This window comes from Rhinolophus ferrumequinum, chromosome 9 (genome assembly GCF_004115265.2).
Source record: "Rhinolophus ferrumequinum isolate MPI-CBG mRhiFer1 chromosome 9, mRhiFer1_v1.p, whole genome shotgun sequence".
Lineage (NCBI taxonomy): Eukaryota > Metazoa > Chordata > Mammalia > Chiroptera > Rhinolophidae > Rhinolophus > Rhinolophus ferrumequinum.
In genome coordinates, this window is record NC_046292.1 from 77,351,043 (window position 1) to 77,369,636 (window position 18,594).

General features: G+C 38.7%; 2 protein-coding genes across 2 annotated transcripts in view; one reads left to right on the forward strand and one right to left on the reverse strand.

Annotated features, from left to right (window-relative positions):
- Nucleotides 1-1,982, forward strand: part of LOC117027347 (nuclear pore complex protein Nup153-like) — a 71,833-nt gene extending 69,851 nt beyond the window's left edge. Inside the window, exons 21-22 of the mRNA XM_033114997.1 lie at nt 343-511; nt 867-1,982. Coding sequence (XP_032970888.1) covers nt 343-511; nt 867-951 — 254 coding nt within the window. The 3' untranslated portion in view covers nt 952-1,982. The remainder of the gene's footprint in view (nt 1-342; nt 512-866) is intronic.
- Nucleotides 1,983-8,686: 6,704 nt separating this feature from the next.
- On the reverse strand, nt 8,687-18,111 carry FAM8A1 (family with sequence similarity 8 member A1). The gene is made up of 5 exons (XM_033115125.1): nt 17,350-18,111; nt 16,100-16,220; nt 14,348-14,471; nt 13,707-13,846; nt 8,687-12,196 (listed from the first exon to the last, which is right to left on the reverse strand). Exons 1-5 carry the CDS (start codon nt 18,062-18,064, stop codon nt 12,052-12,054), a joined length of 1,245 nt encoding a protein of 414 aa, XP_032971016.1. The 5' UTR covers nt 18,065-18,111; the 3' UTR covers nt 8,687-12,051.
- Nucleotides 18,112-18,594: the final 483 nt, after the last annotated feature.

Consider the following 18,594-nt stretch of genomic DNA (forward strand, 5'->3'; position numbering starts at 1 on the left):
GTTGCTGTTGTCTGATCTCCCCATCTTTGTAAAAATCCCTGTACTGTTATTTTAATGCATTTTTTGAAGAAGATGGAGCTAAATGTGTTTGTTGATTCCACTAACCACAAGTCCACTCTGCTCTTTTTCCTTTGGTTATGGGTAAATTGGGTCATTTCTTGGAGGGTGTCAAGTATGTTCTCTGTGTGTCAATGGAGAAAATACTTGTAATTTTCTTTAAATTAAGTGACCATAAGAGAGCTTAACTCTTGACTATGTTTTGTATGTAAAGGGTCAGAGTCATTTCTGGAAAAGCTATCATTTTTTCACCTTAATGAAGTTTTTCTGCTTCAACTATTGTAGGTTCAGTTTTCCAGTTTGGCAGCAGCACTACAAATTTTAACTTCACCAACAACAATCCATCAGGAGTATTCACATTTGGTGCGAATCCTAGCACACCTGCAGCCTCAGCCCAGCCTTCCAGCTCAGGGGGCTTTCCATTCAATCAGCCATCAGCAGCATTTACAGTGGGGTAAGAACTCTTCTTGTTGAAATGGAGAGTTTAACATGGTAAGGGGGCTTGAATGTGCATGAATGTGTGTGTATGTGTTTTGTTTTAAGATCACCAAGGTATGGTATAGTTCAGGTAAAATCAAGTATATTCTCCAATATCAGTTACCATGTTACAGTTTTAGAGGGTCTTAACCTGAGAAAAATAGCAGAGGGTGTGTGTTGTGTGTGTGTGACAATAGTCAAACTCAATAGAAAATGAGTTTAACAGTGTCCCTCTGCCCCCACCCCATCACTGGTCACATTTAGCATTATATTGTGATTCTAAAATTTTGTCTTATCATCATGTCACATTTTGAAGTTTTTATTTTTCACAGGTCAAATGGGAAAAATATGTTCTCTTCTCCTGGAACTTCAGTTCCTGGTCGCAAGATAAAGACTGCTGTTAGACGCAGGAAATAAAGATCACAATGGTGTTATACACAACAATTTTAATAGTTGGTGTCCTGCTTTCAGACTGGATTGTACTACATGCTGGGGTTATCTGAAGTCTAAGAACTTCTTTGATTTTGGAATTTTACTCCTTTTTCTTTCTTTGCGGAAGCCCCACCCTCACCTCCCGCCAGCCTCCTTTTAAAAAACAATAGCTAGACTGATGACTGATTCTTCAGCAAAAATATTTTATGATCCAGCAAATTATTTACTGATTTGGCTTAGGCTGGCTGAATCTAGGAATAGAGCCTGCTCAGCGAATGGCTTTGTATAGAACCTCTTCGTCTGCACCACTATGTGCGTTGGTATGCGTTTATGGAACGCATTGGAATTGTAATTATAGCTGAGGAATTCTGTATAGATTAGAGGATATTGAAATGAATGATTTCCATGCCAAGCTTGTGCTGGTGTATGTGTGAAGTGAGTGAGTTGGGTGTATTGTGCACTAAAATTTTCTGATAGAGGAAGCCTGATTAAAGAATGATCCATGCTAAGGACTTGTTAGATCTAGTTCCTTCTCCATTTAATAATTCTATGCTATTTCTATATTTTCATTCTTCTGACTATCACCTGTCTTGCCTTTTTCATTATTTTATTACGAAACGAGTGTAAATACAATTTTGTTTCTGTACTTTTTTGGCATAACATATAAATCTGTGAACTTGAAATTTTAATTTTGTGTTAGAATTTTTTTTGTTTGTTTAGTCTTGTCTCAGATTTTATGTAAATCCCATTATTCAAAGTTACCTAAATCCATTTGGAAATCTTTAAAAAAAAATTGGAGATTCTTAAAGTGAATTTATTGGCTTTTCTGATCCAGTTTTGTTTGGACCAAAAACCAGTATTGTACAAAGTATTAAGCATATATTTTTATATTTACTGAAATGGACTGTGGTGACTTTGGATAATAAGGAAAAGTTTAATATTAAGCCATGTTTATTACAGTATAATTAACATGTTAAACCATGGGATAAATGCCATCAATAAAAAATTATGAAATACTTTTGGTTCTAGTTAACTGTGGAAAGGAATCTTTTTATAAAGGTTAATAATGGTCAGTTAGAAGAGAAATTCCAAAGAATGCTTTTAAGTGATTTGGATAGCTCCTAAGAGAAGGGGAAAGTGTCTGAATATACAACATACAGAAGGTACCCTGCTTTTGTCTGGTGCTAGGAATCATGCCTACTTCGCCTATAAATTGACAGACCTTTTTAAAAGTTGAGAATAAATACACACAACCATTTTTATTTGTACTTGTATCTTCCTTGATAGGAGACTAGATACTGGTTGTTGATCAAGTTCTTGGAGACACATGCCCAAAGTAGCTCACAAAAATGTCAGTGTTCCCTTGTGTAATTTATTTTAGATTATTCTACCAAGTTTTAGATAAACTAGATTTACTTTGGTCCTTAAAAGAGCTCTTGTGGGATCACATGTGGTAGTCTTATTCCTCAGTTTGAAGGTGCAATAGTGTTGTGCTGACTTTTCTTTCGCTAAACTTCTTCTGGTTGGAATCTAAATTCAGAACTTTGAAGTGTTTAGGAGCTGTTTTGTGTGTTTACAATGAAAAGATATTTTTTCTTCTTAAAAATATTTTGGGCCATTATCAAATGATGGTTTTCGGGTAAAAATTTTGTATTCATAATACTTTATTAATAATACACATAGCACATGGATCTGTTTGGAGGCAAACCATGATGGTGAATGTTAGAAGAAGTAAACTAGAAATTTGTGGTTTTATTTGTTTTTTAAGATTTTTATTAAAAGTATAGCTAAAATACAACATTATATTAATTTCAGGTGTACACTATAGGTATTCAACATTTATATACTTAAAGATGTGATTAACATGATGAGTCCAGCAACATCTGACACCATTCCATGTTATCACAGTATTACTAACTGTATTCCCCATGCTGTACATTACATCCCCATAATTTATTTGTTTTATACCAGGAGTTTAAACCTCTTATTCCCCTTAACTTCCTCCCCCCTTTTTAGTTTTTCAATTACAGTTGACATTCAGTATTATTTTGTGTTTATTTCAGGTGTACAGCATAGTGATTAGATATTTATATAAGTGATCCCTCGGATGACTATAGTACCCACCTGGCACTATGCATAGTTGCTACCATGTTATTGACTATATTCCCTGTGCTTTACATCCCCATGACTATTTTGTAACTATCAGTTTGTACTTCTTACTCCCTTCACCTTTTACATCCTGTCCCCAACCCCCTCCCATCTATCACCCCAACAAATCTAGTACCCACTTGATATCATACATAGTTATTACAACATTATTGACTATATTCCTTATGCTGTACCCTGTATCCCCATGATTACTGTGTAACAACCAATGTGTACTTCTTAATCTCTTCCCATTTTTCACCCATCCCGAACCCCCCTCCCATCTGGCAAGCATCAAAATGTTCTCTGTATCTTTTAGTCTGTTTCTGTTTTGTTTCTTTATTTCTTTAGATTCCACATACAAGCAAAATCTCACTGTGTCTTTCTCTGTCTGGCATACCCCACTAGTACAGTTCCCTCCCGGTCCATCCAGGCCACCATAGATGGCAAGAACCCATTCCCTTCCCTGGCCAAGCAATATTCTACTGTATATACGTACTACCTCTTTATCTCTTCTTCCATCAACGCTAGGCTGCCTCTACATTTCGGCCATTGTAAACAATGCTGCGACAAACATAAGGATGCACACGTCCCCTTGAAATAGTGTTTTGGTTTCTTCAGATAAATACCCCAAAGTGGGGTTACTAAGTTCCTCTTTGTCTCTTGTTGTCCCTTTGTTTTAAAGTCTATTTTGTCTAGTATAAGTATTGCTACCCTGGCTTTTTTTGTTGTTTTTTTGTTTTTCATTTCCATTTTCATGAAATACGTTTTTCCATCCCCTCACTTTCAATTGCTGTATCTTCCAATCTGAAGTGAGTCTCTTCTAGGCAGCATATGTAAGGGTCTTGTTTTCTTATCTATTCAGCCCTCCTATGTCTTGATTGGAGCATTTAATCAACTTACATTGAAAGTAATCATGGATAAATATGTAGCTAATGCCATTTTATTCATAATTTTGCTGGGTAGAGCAGTCTTGGTTGTAGGTTGAATATTTTGTGCCAGTTCCTCCTGGCCTGCAAAGTTTCTGTTGAGAAATCAGCTGATAGACTTATGGGTGCTCCCTATAGGTGACTAATTGCTTTTCTATTGCTGCTTTTAGAATTCTCTTGGTTTTCTTTAACCTTTGCCATTTTAATTATAATGTATCTTGGTGTGGGCCTGTTTGGGTTCATCTTGTTTGAGACTCTCTTTGCTTCCTGGACTTGTATGGCTATTTCCTTCACCAGGTTAGGAAACTTTTCAGTCATTATTTCTTCAAATAGGTTCTCAATCCCTTGCGCTCTCTCTTCTCCTTCTGGTACCCCTATGATGCACAAGTTGTCACTCATGATGTTGTCCCAGAGGTGTGTTAAGCTGTCCTCATTTTTTTTTTGGAGTCTGTTTTCTTTTTGCTGTTCTGATTAGGTGTTTTCTGTTACCTTGGCTTCCAAATCATTTATTCGATATTCTGCTTGGTCTAGTCTGCTGGTGATTTCTTCTAGTGGATTATATTCATTTCAGTTATTCTTCACTTCTGACTGATTCTTTTTTATGGTTTCTATGTCTTTTTTTATGCTTGCTATTTCTTTGTTGAAGTTCTAAGTTCCCTGAGCATCCTTATAACCATTGTTTTGAACTCTGTATCTGGTAGGTTGCCTGCTTCCATTTTGTTTAGTTCCTTTTCTGGAGTTTTCTCCTGTGTTTTCATTTGGGATGTAGTTCTTTGTTTCCTCATTTTGCTGTCTCTCTGTTTCTTTGTATTAGGTAAATCTGCTACACCCCCTAAGCTTGGCCAGGTGGCCTATGTAGTAGGTGCCCTGTGCTGTCTAGTGGTGCAGTCTCCCTAATCACCTGAACCAGGTGCTCCAGGAGTGTCCCTTATGTGGATTGTATTTGCCCTTCTGTTATAGTTGAGCCTTGGTTGCTATTGGCACTTCAGTGGGTGGAATTGACCCTCTGACTGATTTGCTGTGGGGTTTTGCCACGTCCACAGCTTACAGTCTTCTGTGCAGAGCCTTACCCCACTAAGCAAGATTTGCCCCAGGGGGCTCTGGTGCTTGTTGAGATTCCCCTTTGGGTGTGCCACTTGTGGGGCTAATTAGGTGGTACTCTGCTGTGGTCTGAAGCCAACATTCAAGTATGTTGGTTCTGGGGCCTCTTGCCAGGGGTTCCAGTGCAGGCCCAGGTCACCTGGCTGCCTGTGACCTGCCGGGGACTACCTGTTAAGAGCTACAAAACAATCCACCGTTGTTCTTTGGCTTTGCTAACCCTGGAGGCATGTAGGATAGGCCATGCTACAAGGACACCTGCCAAGGCCTGGGGGAGCTCTGCAAAATGCTGGGACACTACCAGGCTTGTTGCCACGTGCCAGCACCCTCAAGGTTCAGCCACTTATAAAGCCTCGTGCAATATGCAAGTTGGGTAAGGCAGGGCCGCAGGGAGTCACTAGAGTAGGAAGTGTTGTGGTCACCAGGTTAATGTAAATTCTGGTTTGGTGCCAGTGCTGAGCTATTCAGCTAAAGTCTCAGAGCACACCGAGGCCAGTCACCACTCATCTGGAACCCTGGGACTCTCATAGTTTTCCAAGAAAGAGTGCAATTTGGGTGGGGCTAGCTGCTCTTAGAAAAAGTGGCTCCTGCATTGGGGGAGTTGGGTGGGGCAGGGTCTCAGTGAGTCAGCAGTGGAGCAACAAAGCTCACCAGACTAATCAGAGTCAGATGCATCTGTAAACATAGGGGGACGGCTCAACATAGGAAAGATGGTGCCAGCCTACAGGCTGCACAGGAGGAGGACCCCTTGCAAGGATAACACTGACAGTCCTCCAACCCTCCTCCCACAGCCACACAACTCAGTCTGTCCCCCTTATGTCTCTGACACACCCTTACGGTTCCTCCACTGGAGCCCATAGTGAGTGGGAGTGAGAGAGTCTGTGCAGGCCCTTTAAGAGGATGCTTCGGTGTCCTGCCATCTTCTGTCCCACTGTTTTTCACCAGGTTATGGGGCTCCTCTTTGCCATCACCAGTACTCCAGGCTGGAGAGCCTGGTGTGTGGAGATGGCGTCCCTCAGTCCTCTGGGGGAACCTCCATGGCTAAGATATTCCTTGGTTATCAACTGCCACATGGAGGTTTGGGGTTATGCAGTTCCTCATCTCTGCCCCTTCTACCAGTCTCGACGTGGCTTCTTTATATTCTAAAGTTATTAAACTTCTGTTCAGCCAGACGGTTCTCTCCAGGTTGAGTGTTCTATAATTTAGTTGTAATTTTGTTTACCAAAGGAAACAGGCTCAGTGTTTATCTACTCCACCATCTTGGATTTCCTCTGGAAAATGTTTTAATGCTGTGAAGTCAATGCCTACCTAAATGCAGGTTTGTTCATTCTGAGCTATTCTCTAGGCCCATATGGGTGGGAATAGCAGGCTTTATACTCTGGGAAAGATTTTTCGTAAGAAATGTGCTAGAAATGTTTTAATTATTTAGTACTTTTTTTCCCCCCTAACGAGTGACTTCCTTCCTTAAGGTGGCTCTTCTGAAAAATGAAATCTTCTGGCCCCAAAAACTGAAGTCTATAGGGTTGTATTCAGGAGGTCGGACTTGTTTTTTCCATCTCAATGGCTATAATTCTCAGGCTGCACATGACAATGCTAGAGTACACGTACAGTAGCAGCTCTAACATCCAACCTGTCCCTACTGAAACCGGTCAGAGGTATCTTCTTATTGGACTGGCAGAGGCTACAGACCGACTTCTGATCTCCCTGTAGCTGTGATAGCAGGCTTGGGCAGACCAGGGTTATATGCTCTATACACAAGTGAAAATTGAGGCCTCTTTGTGGAAGAAAGGGAAACGAGAGGAGAAAACAGTAAAAGCCTACTTCTCATAATGTACTGATGAGGAATTGTTTTTAACTGAAAAGCTCTGAAGGGAAGAAAGCCATATGCAGAACTACTGAATAATCAGGTATGTTTATATAATTTGGTCAATAGACAAGAGGGTCAGTAGTCATCACTGAATGTACATCAATATAACTTAGTGAGATATGTCAAATGTATATTCTAGGACTTCATCTGAGATTCATTCACTGGGCCTGGATAGGGTTCAGAAAATCTGCACCCGTAAATAAGCATCTGGAGAACTTGCCAGTAAGTGCTAGGCTGTTTTGAGTAATTTATGATTCCAGGCATTAAGAAAGATAAAGTACAATTCCGGCAATGGAGAAATTTGTTTTTAAGCTAGCTGCTTACTAATACTTCTGTATTTCCCCGAAAATAAGACCTAACCAGAAAATAAGCCATAGCATGATTTTTCAGGATGCTCATAATAAAAAATAAGCCCTAATGCATCTTTTGGAGCAAAAATTAATATTCTCCCGGTCTTAGTTTCAGGGAAACACAGTTGTCGTAAATTCTCTCCTGAAATTGTTTATGTAATTAGGATTTTATTATTTGAAATAAAAGTGTTGAACTAATTTTAACCATTTATAACCAGTCCTTGAACTTCCTGATTTAGTCTAGGAGGAATTTGTATTTGCTTTAATTGTATTCGTACAGTCATGCGTCGCTTGATGGTGGTACTGAGCAGTGTGTCGTTAGGCAGTTTCGTCGTCGTGCGATCATAGTGCCCTTACACAAGCCTAGATGGTGTAACCTACTACATACACATCTAGGCTGTACGGTGTAGCCTGTTGCTCCGAGGCACAAGCCTGTATGGCCTATTACTGTACTGATTATGTAGGAAATTGTAATGCATCATGCTATGATATTACAACGGCTAGGTGACAGGAATTTTTAAGCTCCATTATAATCTTATGGGACCATCCTTGTATATGTGGTCCATTGTTGACCTTAACATCATTCTGCAGCACATGACTGTGTCATTTCCTGGGCCTGTTTGAAGTTTGAAACTCAATGGAAATTTTACAAAGGTTAGTCTGTGTGTTTAATAGAAACTAATTTGTTATAGAGGAAATGGGTGTGTTGGGTCTAGTTATACATATCAGCTATATGACAGTGTCAGATCCTTCATTTCCATTATAAACTTATCTCAAAAGTCCACTGTAGTTCCACAATGTATAGTTTGTGGCTGGGCTCCTGATAGCACATCATCTGCAAGACTCAGACCAGGCCATAGTTTAACCACATTTAAGTATTATCTTTGTCCTTTTTGAGGGCCTGTTTTATATCCACTCCTCTGTTTGTCTGTAAAAGTTAGAATAGGAAATGCTTCAAAGATCAGAACTAGGTTTAAATTGTCCAATTGAGTCATTTACTAGTTATGAGACTGAATTTCTGACTCCTCATGTATAATTCAAGTCCTTTATAGCTTGCATGATAGTTGTGATGGGTTAACAACTTTAAGGACAGGATTAGTTTAACATTAAGTTTAGTCATCATGGGTAAATTTTAAGTGACTTGCTAAAAGAACATATCTCAAAAAGTGGATGATTGTTTTGGTGGACCTCTATTTCTGAAAGCACTCTAGTTGACTGCTTTAGCCTTTCTCCTGAAGGCAGAGAATGCTAGAAAAGCTATATTCGGAAGCAAGGTTTCCTTTAGGAAATTGTAGAGCAAATTTTCTTAAAGAAACGAGCAAAACACAAAATCCTTTGTGACCAAGTATTTATTGAGACAAATACAAATTGGTGGCATACAAATTACTAAAAATAGAATGCTGAATTTATTTATAGGCAGGCCATCAGATACTGTTTGTGGGTCAAGCCCTACTATAATGAACTGCAAGGAAATACACATGTATGGTTTGAAATGAGGAACTTCACCCAGGCAAGTATATATTGTAAAGATTTTGACCTTACGTATGGAGGGGTGGGGAACGGCAAGTAAGTGAAATGATACTTGTCAGATTTTAGGAATACTGTTATTTAGAAATATTCTCCAAAAGAAACAATAGCCTGTTTTAATAGGGATAAGTATGGAATGAAAATATTTAATGCTATTCTCTTAAAAAGCCCTTTATTCCTAACTAGCAAATAGTTTAATTTTCAACTCATTTCTACCTTATTTTTGCTGGAAATACTTATGCATAAACGAAACACCCAAACAAGTCACTTTAAGGGAACAAATCTTAGCGTCAAAACAGTTTTTACTACGATTTGAGACAATAAAATACAATTTAGACAAAGTGGTCCTCAAATACTTTTTTCCCCAAATCTTAAACATTTGGGTAAAACTGGAAGGTAAATGTTTAGGTAGAAGTAACTTCTGAACCAGTCTGATGCAAGTATCAGTTGGGCAGTATTTTAAAGTAAAGGCTTACTATCCCAAAAAGTGTTAGCTTGATTTCTGTAGTCACAGATTAGTCTAAAAGCAAGGTTTGCCTTGCCATCCCTTACACTTACCTACACTTACCGACCCTAGGCCCAACGTGAATATTAGTACGTCAGACTTTCTCAAGGTGCACCGCCACTCAGGCCCTTTAGTAATGGGTACTGAGATTTTCTACATGCCTAAGTTAACTGCTTGTTTTGTGGTTTTATTTAGGGCTTGTTCATTGAAATAGTATTCTCACTTTGCTTGATTCCTAATTTGCGTTCCCTGATGTTGTAAAAGTATGAATAATGTTTGTACTACGAAGACTACTTTCTTTTAGCCTTTTCAGGCTAGAGCTTCAACATAGAATTATACTTTGACACAGAAAATCAGCATTTCTGTAAATGACATATACTAAATAGAAAAGTGATATGAAGAGAGGGATTATTCTATTCCCCACAACCTCAAGAGAAAAAAATATGGCTCCCTTTTCTTCCCTGTTGATATGGTCATTTTTTCCCCCAATAATTTTGGAATTAAAATCTTCCTAGGGCTGAATTCATAAATAAGACTTCGATTTTCTGTTATAAAAGCAGACAAATTAATAATACTTATGTTTGCTTTACAGAGCAATATAGTATAACTTGAATCCTGAGATGGATCTAAATGAACCTACATAGATTATTAATTTGAATGACTTATTATAGAAAATGTACATTATTTTAAGTATAACATTAAACTAGATGACTTGTTTGCTTCTGTTTTAGTATATAAATAAAAATAGCCTAAATGGTAAACCATCCAATTATCTCAGAGGAAATTATACATTAAAGATAAATTTCAGAATTAAATGACTAAAGGACATTTCAACTTGAATTCCCAATCAGTGGCAAAAATAGTGTATACATTAATGATAATATATACACTAAGTGGTAAGCGTATGTAACATTTCCTAATTTCTAGTCTAATAAAAATTTAGTTTTATTTATTTTTACTTTGAAGGATCGTAAAACTTCAAATGTCTTCCCAGAGGCTACAAGTGAATGATATGTTTAATCCTTTGACACTCTCAACAGGCTTTCTGTGATGTTAGATTTAATATAAAATTATTCTGAATTAATAAGGACACTGTTAAGGTCTCTATAACCATCAAATGTGAATATTTTCAGTTTTAAAATATCAAAGAAAAACCCACTTTAAAACTTAATACAGTGAAAACAGATGTGTCTTGCATTTGGTAATAAACTTAAGACCAAAAATAAAGCCTAGATTGATCCTTTAAGCAATGTAATTATGAACTTACCAACACAATTTAGTGTTTGTTTTTTTGGAAAATAATATCAGAGTTGGAGAAAATGCCTAAGAAACAAAACTTTTAGTTCGGGTATATCTCAACACAGCTAACTGGGCCATTCAACAAAAGCACGCACACACTTGAAACACCGTAACTTTGCTTCATAAAAGAATAAATTAAAATAGCAATACATAAAGTGTTAACTTTGCTTAATGTTTCCCTCAAAACATTATCGTTGGCAGGCCCCAAATATAAGCTTTTGATCCACCGAACCAAAGAACTTAGAATAATGTCTGGAAATGCTACTCTTCTTTGTTTTAGAGAGAACAGTTCATACTGGGAAAATTCCTAATATTTCACAGGCTACCAGTAGTATTTAATCATGAAATACTAAGATTATTTAACTCCTTGATGTTTCAAAAGTTATGGAACTATATAAAATATAAAAAGAAACTAATATGTGAATATCCTGTGTATAAAAAGAAGTTAATATTCAGAACACTGAAAAGCACTAATACTTTCTTCATGCACACACGTACTGGGAATATTGTTTTACAGTAAATATGCAACAGTTTGATGGAAATAATTTCCCCCCACATATTTATAGTTTGATTTAGGGCACTGAAAATACTTGCACATAAATTTTAAGTTAAATTTACAGTGAAAATTTACTCCCCCCCATATGAAAAGCAAACACTAACTTACCTTTTAAGAAAATCAATGTTAATATAGCAATGACAATACCTTGTCATCATCATGCAATACTTGCCCCAAAATACATATTAAGCATTAAGAACAGTTGTAAAGTTACATCATTCCCACAGTAAACTGCAATACAGATTTTAAAACTTCAGGTAAGGGAATTGCTAGGCCTGTCTCACTTGCCCCTTTCTCTGGCAGCTAACTCACTACCTCCTGGGATGAGAGAGAAGTTGATTATTAAATTTGTGTCCCCACTCCCCCAAAAAGCAAAGACAACAATTTTCACAAGATGTTTTAACTGAAAGATGAATAATGTGTTTACAAAACACAACTGGACATTTTCCATCATTTTGGGTAAACCAAAATAAATTTTTAAAGTTTCATTTGGAGATTTCAAAGCTGAAAATGCTTTCAGCAAATTCTAATGCCTTAGACCTTAGCATATATTGTCCATTGTTGATTATGAAACCACTTGCCTTCTTTTTGATCTAAAATTTTAACACTTGAATTTAACAGGTTTTTCTTGAAAAGTTCTTTGGCATTCAAGTAAAATCAATACTTTCAGAATAGTCACCTGTATCACACTGGAGAGACTGCTTTAATTTCTAAATCATTAATTAATGTAACCCAGGGATACTGATGGCCTTGATACATATAGTCTTGTCATTATTCCAGAGAGTATGGAATTCAGGATTTTGAGGGCATCATCTGACCCCATTTCTTTTTACCACAATGGTTCCTGCTACAATGTCATAGGCTGTTCGATTATGCTGAAAAAACAGCAGTGTGATGAAAGCAGGGAAAAAAGAAGCAATAGAAAAATTCTTGATCAAAGCTCGGATAGTGGATCTAAAAATAAAAAAGCAAAAAATAGGAGATAAATTGTATGCCAACCACATATAGATGAACAGTATTCTGTCAAGTTCAAAACATGTATTTGAAACATTCAAGGTATACTTGAGAGACTGTTTTACTTTTGATAGCTGAGTTATTTTCAAATATTATGATCAAACCATCTCGGCTAGCTCTAAAGACTTCATGAACATAAAAGACTGGAACTTTCATGTGAAAAGCTGTAATATGTGAACTAAAGTTTATAGTATTTTCTAGTATTTTACCAGGAGAAAATATTTTCTTTACTTACCTTTTCTATAGTCACTCATTCCTGTGTTTTAAGTATCTTCTAAACTGAGTATGTTTACTGCAGTACCATTTTCTACCTTCTATGAAGCACTAGCATTGTAAATTACTGTATATTCTTTTATCATCTCTCTTTCTTTGCAGGATTCTGTGATTTAAAAAGGCTTTTAAAAAAGGTTTCAACAATAGCTTACAATGGAGAATTATCCTACTAATGTTAGATTTCTGCCTTTTAGTGCACTGAGAGGCTATAGAAAAAGCACAGTGGCTAAGAGTGTGGACAACGAATGCAGACTAGTTGATTTTAGAACCATTTCCTATCAATCACTATTTCCTATCATTCCACAATTGTGAAAAGGGGATGGTACCTACAGTACCTATTTTTAAAGGTTAGGATTTAATTGGTAAATACACTTGCAGTGTTTTTAATAGTTTATAAGAGGTGGTCAATAAATATTAGCCATTATGAACTCATTAAAAGTAGTAGCCAGGATTATTATAAGCACAAAATTGTAAGGAAATTTTAAGGATGTCAGCAAAATCAAGGCTTCTAGAATCTCATTCATATTTCTTTATGTAATAATACAGCTCTGAATCATTCTAGCAGCAATTCTAACAGTATGTCATATTGCTCAACTAATTATCACTTAGTCACCTTCACAACGTTCATTGCCCCTATTTGTACCTTCCCCCAGAGCCAGATGCCAACAGCTAGCCATAAGTAGTGGGAGTATTACAAGCTGCATCACTGGGGGGGGGGGGGGGGGGGAGGAGAGGGCAGGATGCATGCATGCATAGTTATTAAAACCCTTATTGCCTATTCAAGACGGGATAATGACAGGTACTACCAAATGGAGGCTCACAGCAGATCAGGAACTGACCCATATCCACAGATCTAGAGAATTAGTAAAGCCAGGCATGGAGCACGGACGTAGATAGCATCAACACCCAAATCACTCATTATCGTGACTCATACTTCATAGTCATTCTCTTGAAAATGTATACTGGAAAGGGGTCTACAATCATAATAATTGAAAAACACTCATAAACTTTATTTTAAACTTAATGAATGTAAGCCTATTCACTATATGCCATGAAAAAATACCAACATTCTAAAAATACAATGTCAAATGGTATATAACATGAATTATATTGATTACTATGCTTAAAATTTATTATTTTCTTAAGTACATAGTGGATTAAGCTAAGAAGAACTTACGTTGTGATGCTAACATTTGAGGAAGGAATTACTAAAACCCGACTTGGTGCAATAAGCACTGATGTATCACACGTCACAACTCGAAGCCCCAGCAGGAACTTCCCTGGGGTAGCTCCGCCTGCTCCCCAAATGCAAATTATCTAAAGAAAGAGGATAATTTAGAAATAACTTACTAGCTCAACTATGCCAATTTTAAAGGTAAGTTTTCCTGCCATATTATTCAGGTTTTAAACATTTCAAGTTGAAAGAATTTTACAGAATATTCAAAGGTTAATCGTTTAATGCATTTCTGCAAGTCTCTAACACCACCAAATGTCTACTGTAATATTTCTCTATGACCCATTATATTTTTTAGCAAGTTGTTTCTATGGAAAAATACATTTCAAGTTCCACAACCAATTTACAAGTATATTTTTGGACAAGACTGAAATATATTACAAAGAAATTATAACATATCTCAACTTGGAAAGTTTTTTTTTAACTTGAAAAGTATTGTTAATTAAAGAAAATTTGGAAAAAACTAGTAAAACAGACATCTGACAAATATTTGAAAAATAAATTTCTGTTAACTTTTTTATCTTGGGCTGATAATCTAAAATTAGATAATTAAATATTAATATTTGCTGAAGTCAGTAGCTTACCTCATAGAAACAAACTAATAATCTGTATATAAGAGCCACAACCATCATTTTTTGCAAGTCTTCCATTGATGTATCTTCATCTATTTCTTCTATTATATAATGCATAGCAAACTTAGAGATATCCCTACACAAAAGAATAGTTTGGGGTTATAAAGAATTAGTTATCAGAGCAGTTGCATTGATTTTTTTTTTCCATTAGTTAAGTCATAACTTTAATTGAAATTCTAAACTAATCTTTAGGTTTCCAACCATCTAATTTCACAAAACATTCACCAGCTTATGCTATCATAAGTAGCACTATCATAAGCAAGCACTGTTCTAGAGCCCTGGAGATAGATACAATGAGATATAATGGTGAGTGAATTCAACATGGTCTCTGCTTTTATGGAGATTATAACTAATCAGGGAAAGCAGAACAATAATAAAGTGGGATATGAAATAAGAGACTGGGGTATGTGACAGGAAACCATAGTGTACTACGCAAACACACACCAGGTACATTTAACTTGTGAAGTCTTCCCAAAAATGATATTTAAGCTTAGATTTAAAGGATGAAGAGAAGTTGGCCAGACTAGTTAAGGGAGAAGTTTCAGAGAGGGACTAACAAGAGAAAGCCTTGGAGGACTAACGAGAAAGAGGACGATGAAAGCTGTAAGCAGTTTGGTATGGCTCAAATATTAAATATGACAGGTGACCATGATTAAGAAATAGAGGCATCTGTTCAACCTCATGAAGACAAGACTATCCTGATAGCAATAAGAAACCACTGAAGGAATTTAAGGCAGGAGAGGAGCAGAGTCAATTTATGATCTCTAGTTTTATATCAGAGACTGGACTGAGATAAGACAGGAGACTGAAATACCAGTTAGAAGAGTTTTGCTATAATCCAGGCAAGAGATGACAGTAGTTGGACTAAGGAGAAACGATGATGAAAAATGATCTGACAGTGAAGAGGAAATGGTCTGGGTTGAAGGCTATACACCATTTTCAACAGAAAGAAATTGGTACTGGATTGGAAATGTAGGGGTAGGAAAAGGAGGACAGAAAAGGATCACAGGAACACTGGTTCCTGGCAAGGGCCCTGAAATTTGACTACAATGGTTTGTATCTTGACTCTCTATCTTGTATTTCACTTATTACCTTTGTAAATTCGTAAATTCTGGGCTTAATTTCTTGTAAATCCAAATTTCAATCTCTGTAAAATGGAGGTACTAACTTCTACAGCTCATAGTGATGAATCCATATAAAGAGGTGAGCTCAATGCCTAGCATGTAGAAAGTACTTAGCAAGTGACAATTGCTATTATGATTATTAATCTGAAAGGATTATTCAAATAAATGGGTCACTTTGCAGTTCATTTGGGACTTCCTTGATAATATAAGTAATCCCATTTGGAAATGCCATCTAGCTGATTATTAATAGTTCATCTACCAAAAGCTCTTTATTCCTAGCAAGAGGGAAGTGAATTCCTGGCTTAATAGTTGAAAAAAATCAAAATAGGTTTGGAGGCTCCTTTTACCTATTTTTAATAGGTGAGACTCCTACAGATTCTGCAGAATTTATTAAGATTTTTCTCTTTTGTAGTTATTTCTTAAAACCAACAAGAAAAAAAAATCTGATAAAGCTCCTATAAAGAAATCATGAGACTGGCCATCAATTATTCATATAGAAACTTGCAGGCATAAAGAGAACGAAACACAAGATATGTAGACAGTAGACATTAAAACCTCTCTGCAAATGGCCTTTACTTACTTTATTCCACTGAGATGCATAATGCTTAAGACAATGGTTGCTTTGATAAAAAAGAGGATAAAGAAATCCACCATCTCTGCCATAAATCTGTGGACCAAGGATGGAATAACATACTCTCTGCCTGTAAATTAAAAAAAAAAAAAAGGTTAGGAACACTAATCATTTCATATAGGCCTGAGAACCCAAGCTAAGTAAATTAATAGGGAATGTAAAGTCAAGGTACAAGGTGCTAATAAAAAAATTTATAATCTTGCAACAATCACTGGCATTGACTCTACCAACAGTACATGTTATTAAAATATACTACACTATTTACAAAGAGTTTAAAGTTGGCTTTCACCTTAATGTTTAAAAAACAATTTCAATGGTAAATTTAATTAAGGTACTCAATGCATTTCACTAGGGACTCAAATGAGAAACCAGGTGATCAAGAGCCTGTGACACAAAATTAAACGTTTTTTAGTAAAAATCAAGGTTAAGTATAGACAATCAGTACAAAGTATATGCCCATTACTCATTTTACCTCCTGTTTAGTTTCTCTTGCTTTCTATTTAATAAATCTGTCATCCTACATTCTGAATGGGATCAAATTCAGAAACAACTAATTCTTGTTCCCCACATCTGTGGCTGAATAAACAAAAATTCTAAATAATAAAAAGTAATGCAAAATATTCTAATTCCCATAGAGAAGTAAACAGACAACATACAAGGATAATTCAACCACGGTCCAGTCAAAAGTTCAAAACTCCATTTGTATTCATGTAAATATCCATCAGTTTCACTGTCCCTAATGTAATATATAATTATATTCTATGTTATCTATATTATATATCCTACAATATGTAGATAATATATAATAAATCCACGTCTGGATTATTTCCAGCATTACCAGTCAACCATCCTCCCCCCTACCCCACCATGTAGGTTTGCCATTTGGAAGCGTGGAAATCATGAGGATGGTTTGAAGGGCAGAGATTTCTTTACATGCAGAAATGATTACTCTGAGGAGAACGGGAATCAATTCGGAATGCCAGGTCTAAAGGAAGAAGAAACTGCATAGCCTTTCTGTATACACTTGAGAATTTAAGGCCTGGGCAAACCATAGCTGAAGCACACGGAGACACACCAGTCCGAACAGCGGCAGCGGCAGCAGCCACACGCGTAAAAAAGCGTGCCTGTTCTACCCGATCCAGGTAGTTGTTCCCCGAAGACCCTTCTGCTCCGCCCCACCTCCCGATCCCGCTTCTCACCTGCCTGGCGCCCGTTCTCGCTTGGGGTTCGCGAAGGGGCGGCGGATCCTACCCTCGTCACTGGGGTTGCCCGGACGGATCCCTGCACGTGAGGAGCCCGGGGTCCCAGGCCCGTGACTGGAGCAGGGGTGGAGATGCCTGGAGTCGCTCCTGGGTCAGGTCCCGCGGCCGCGGCGCTCAGGAAGTAAAAGGGGTTGTAATAGCCCAGCTGGAGGGGCGACGGCGCCGCCGTCTGGGGGGCGTTGGTGCCGCCGCCTGAGGGGTAGCTGAGCGGGGATGGCTGGGGGCCACAGTAAGCTGGGAAGGCGGCCAGGCCGCTGTGCCAGGTGAGGTAGCCGCAGTAAGACTGCCACAACCACTCGTGCACCTGCCGGGAGTACTCGCGGGCGCTCAGCCGCGCGGGTTTGTCCCGCGGCGCCGCGGCCTCCGGCGACTCGCAGCCCGCCGGCTCGGGCAGCCCTGCCCCGGAGCTGGATATCGCGTCCCCGCGCTTCACAGGCTCGCGCTGTGGCTCCGACTCCTCGGCGGCGGCCGTGGTGGAGGCGAGGCCCGCGGCTGGGGGCCGGTCCGGGGACTGTGGTTCGGCCTGCGGCTCGTCCCAGGGATGCGGGGCGGCGGCAGGAGGGCCTGTCAGAGAAGCGACGGGCTCTTGGTCCCCTCCACCGTCGCCCTGCCCGGGAGGGCGGCCTCGGGCCTCATCCGGCCCCTCTGCCATCGTCGTCTCAGCCCCACTCTGCTGTCTCGTCACTGCACCGTCTACCACCCTCACTGGCCCCTCCCCAACGGCCCCGTCGCCACCGCAGCAGCCACAGGCGTCAACAATCCACCACCGGAAGCGGAAGCCCCGCCTCGCGGGGCTAGGCGGAGCGGAGCGGGGCGTGGCGGGGGGGGGGTAAGTGAAGCGAGGGCGGGCAGGGGAGAAGTGGGACGTGAGGGGGCAGGCTGGGGGAAGGGGGCTGTGCGCCCGGGCATCGCCTGGGTGACTGCTCGCCAGTCTGCTCGAAGTCCTTGGATTGTAGATTGTTGGGCCCAGACCGTCACGGTCTACCCAGTCCTCACCTGGTTTTAATGCAGTTTAAGGCCGGAGGCTTCTCCAGATAATCCCAGGGATATGGACTCAGGCTGTACCAGGAGAAAGGCTAAAGGTGGAAGAGGATTTCCTAGAAAGGTTCCAGGAGTCAGCGCCACCTTTTCCATTACAGAGCCGCGATTGTTTTGCAATCTGGGCACAGGGCTTGTTGCTTA

Excerpts from the sequence above, each read along its gene's own strand:
- FAM8A1 (XM_033115125.1), bottom strand. The coding sequence starts at position 18,064 with ATGGCAGAGGGGCCGGATGAGGCCCGAGGCCGCCCTCCCGGGCAGGGC. Across the intron at positions 16,221-17,349 it reads CGAGAACGGGCGCCAGGCAG|GCAGAGAGTATGTTATTCCA; the intron begins GTGAGAAGCGGG and ends TTTAATTTACAG. Across the intron at positions 14,472-16,099 it reads ATGCATCTCAGTGGAATAAA|GGATATCTCTAAGTTTGCTA; the intron begins GTAAGTAAAGGC and ends TCTTTTGTGTAG.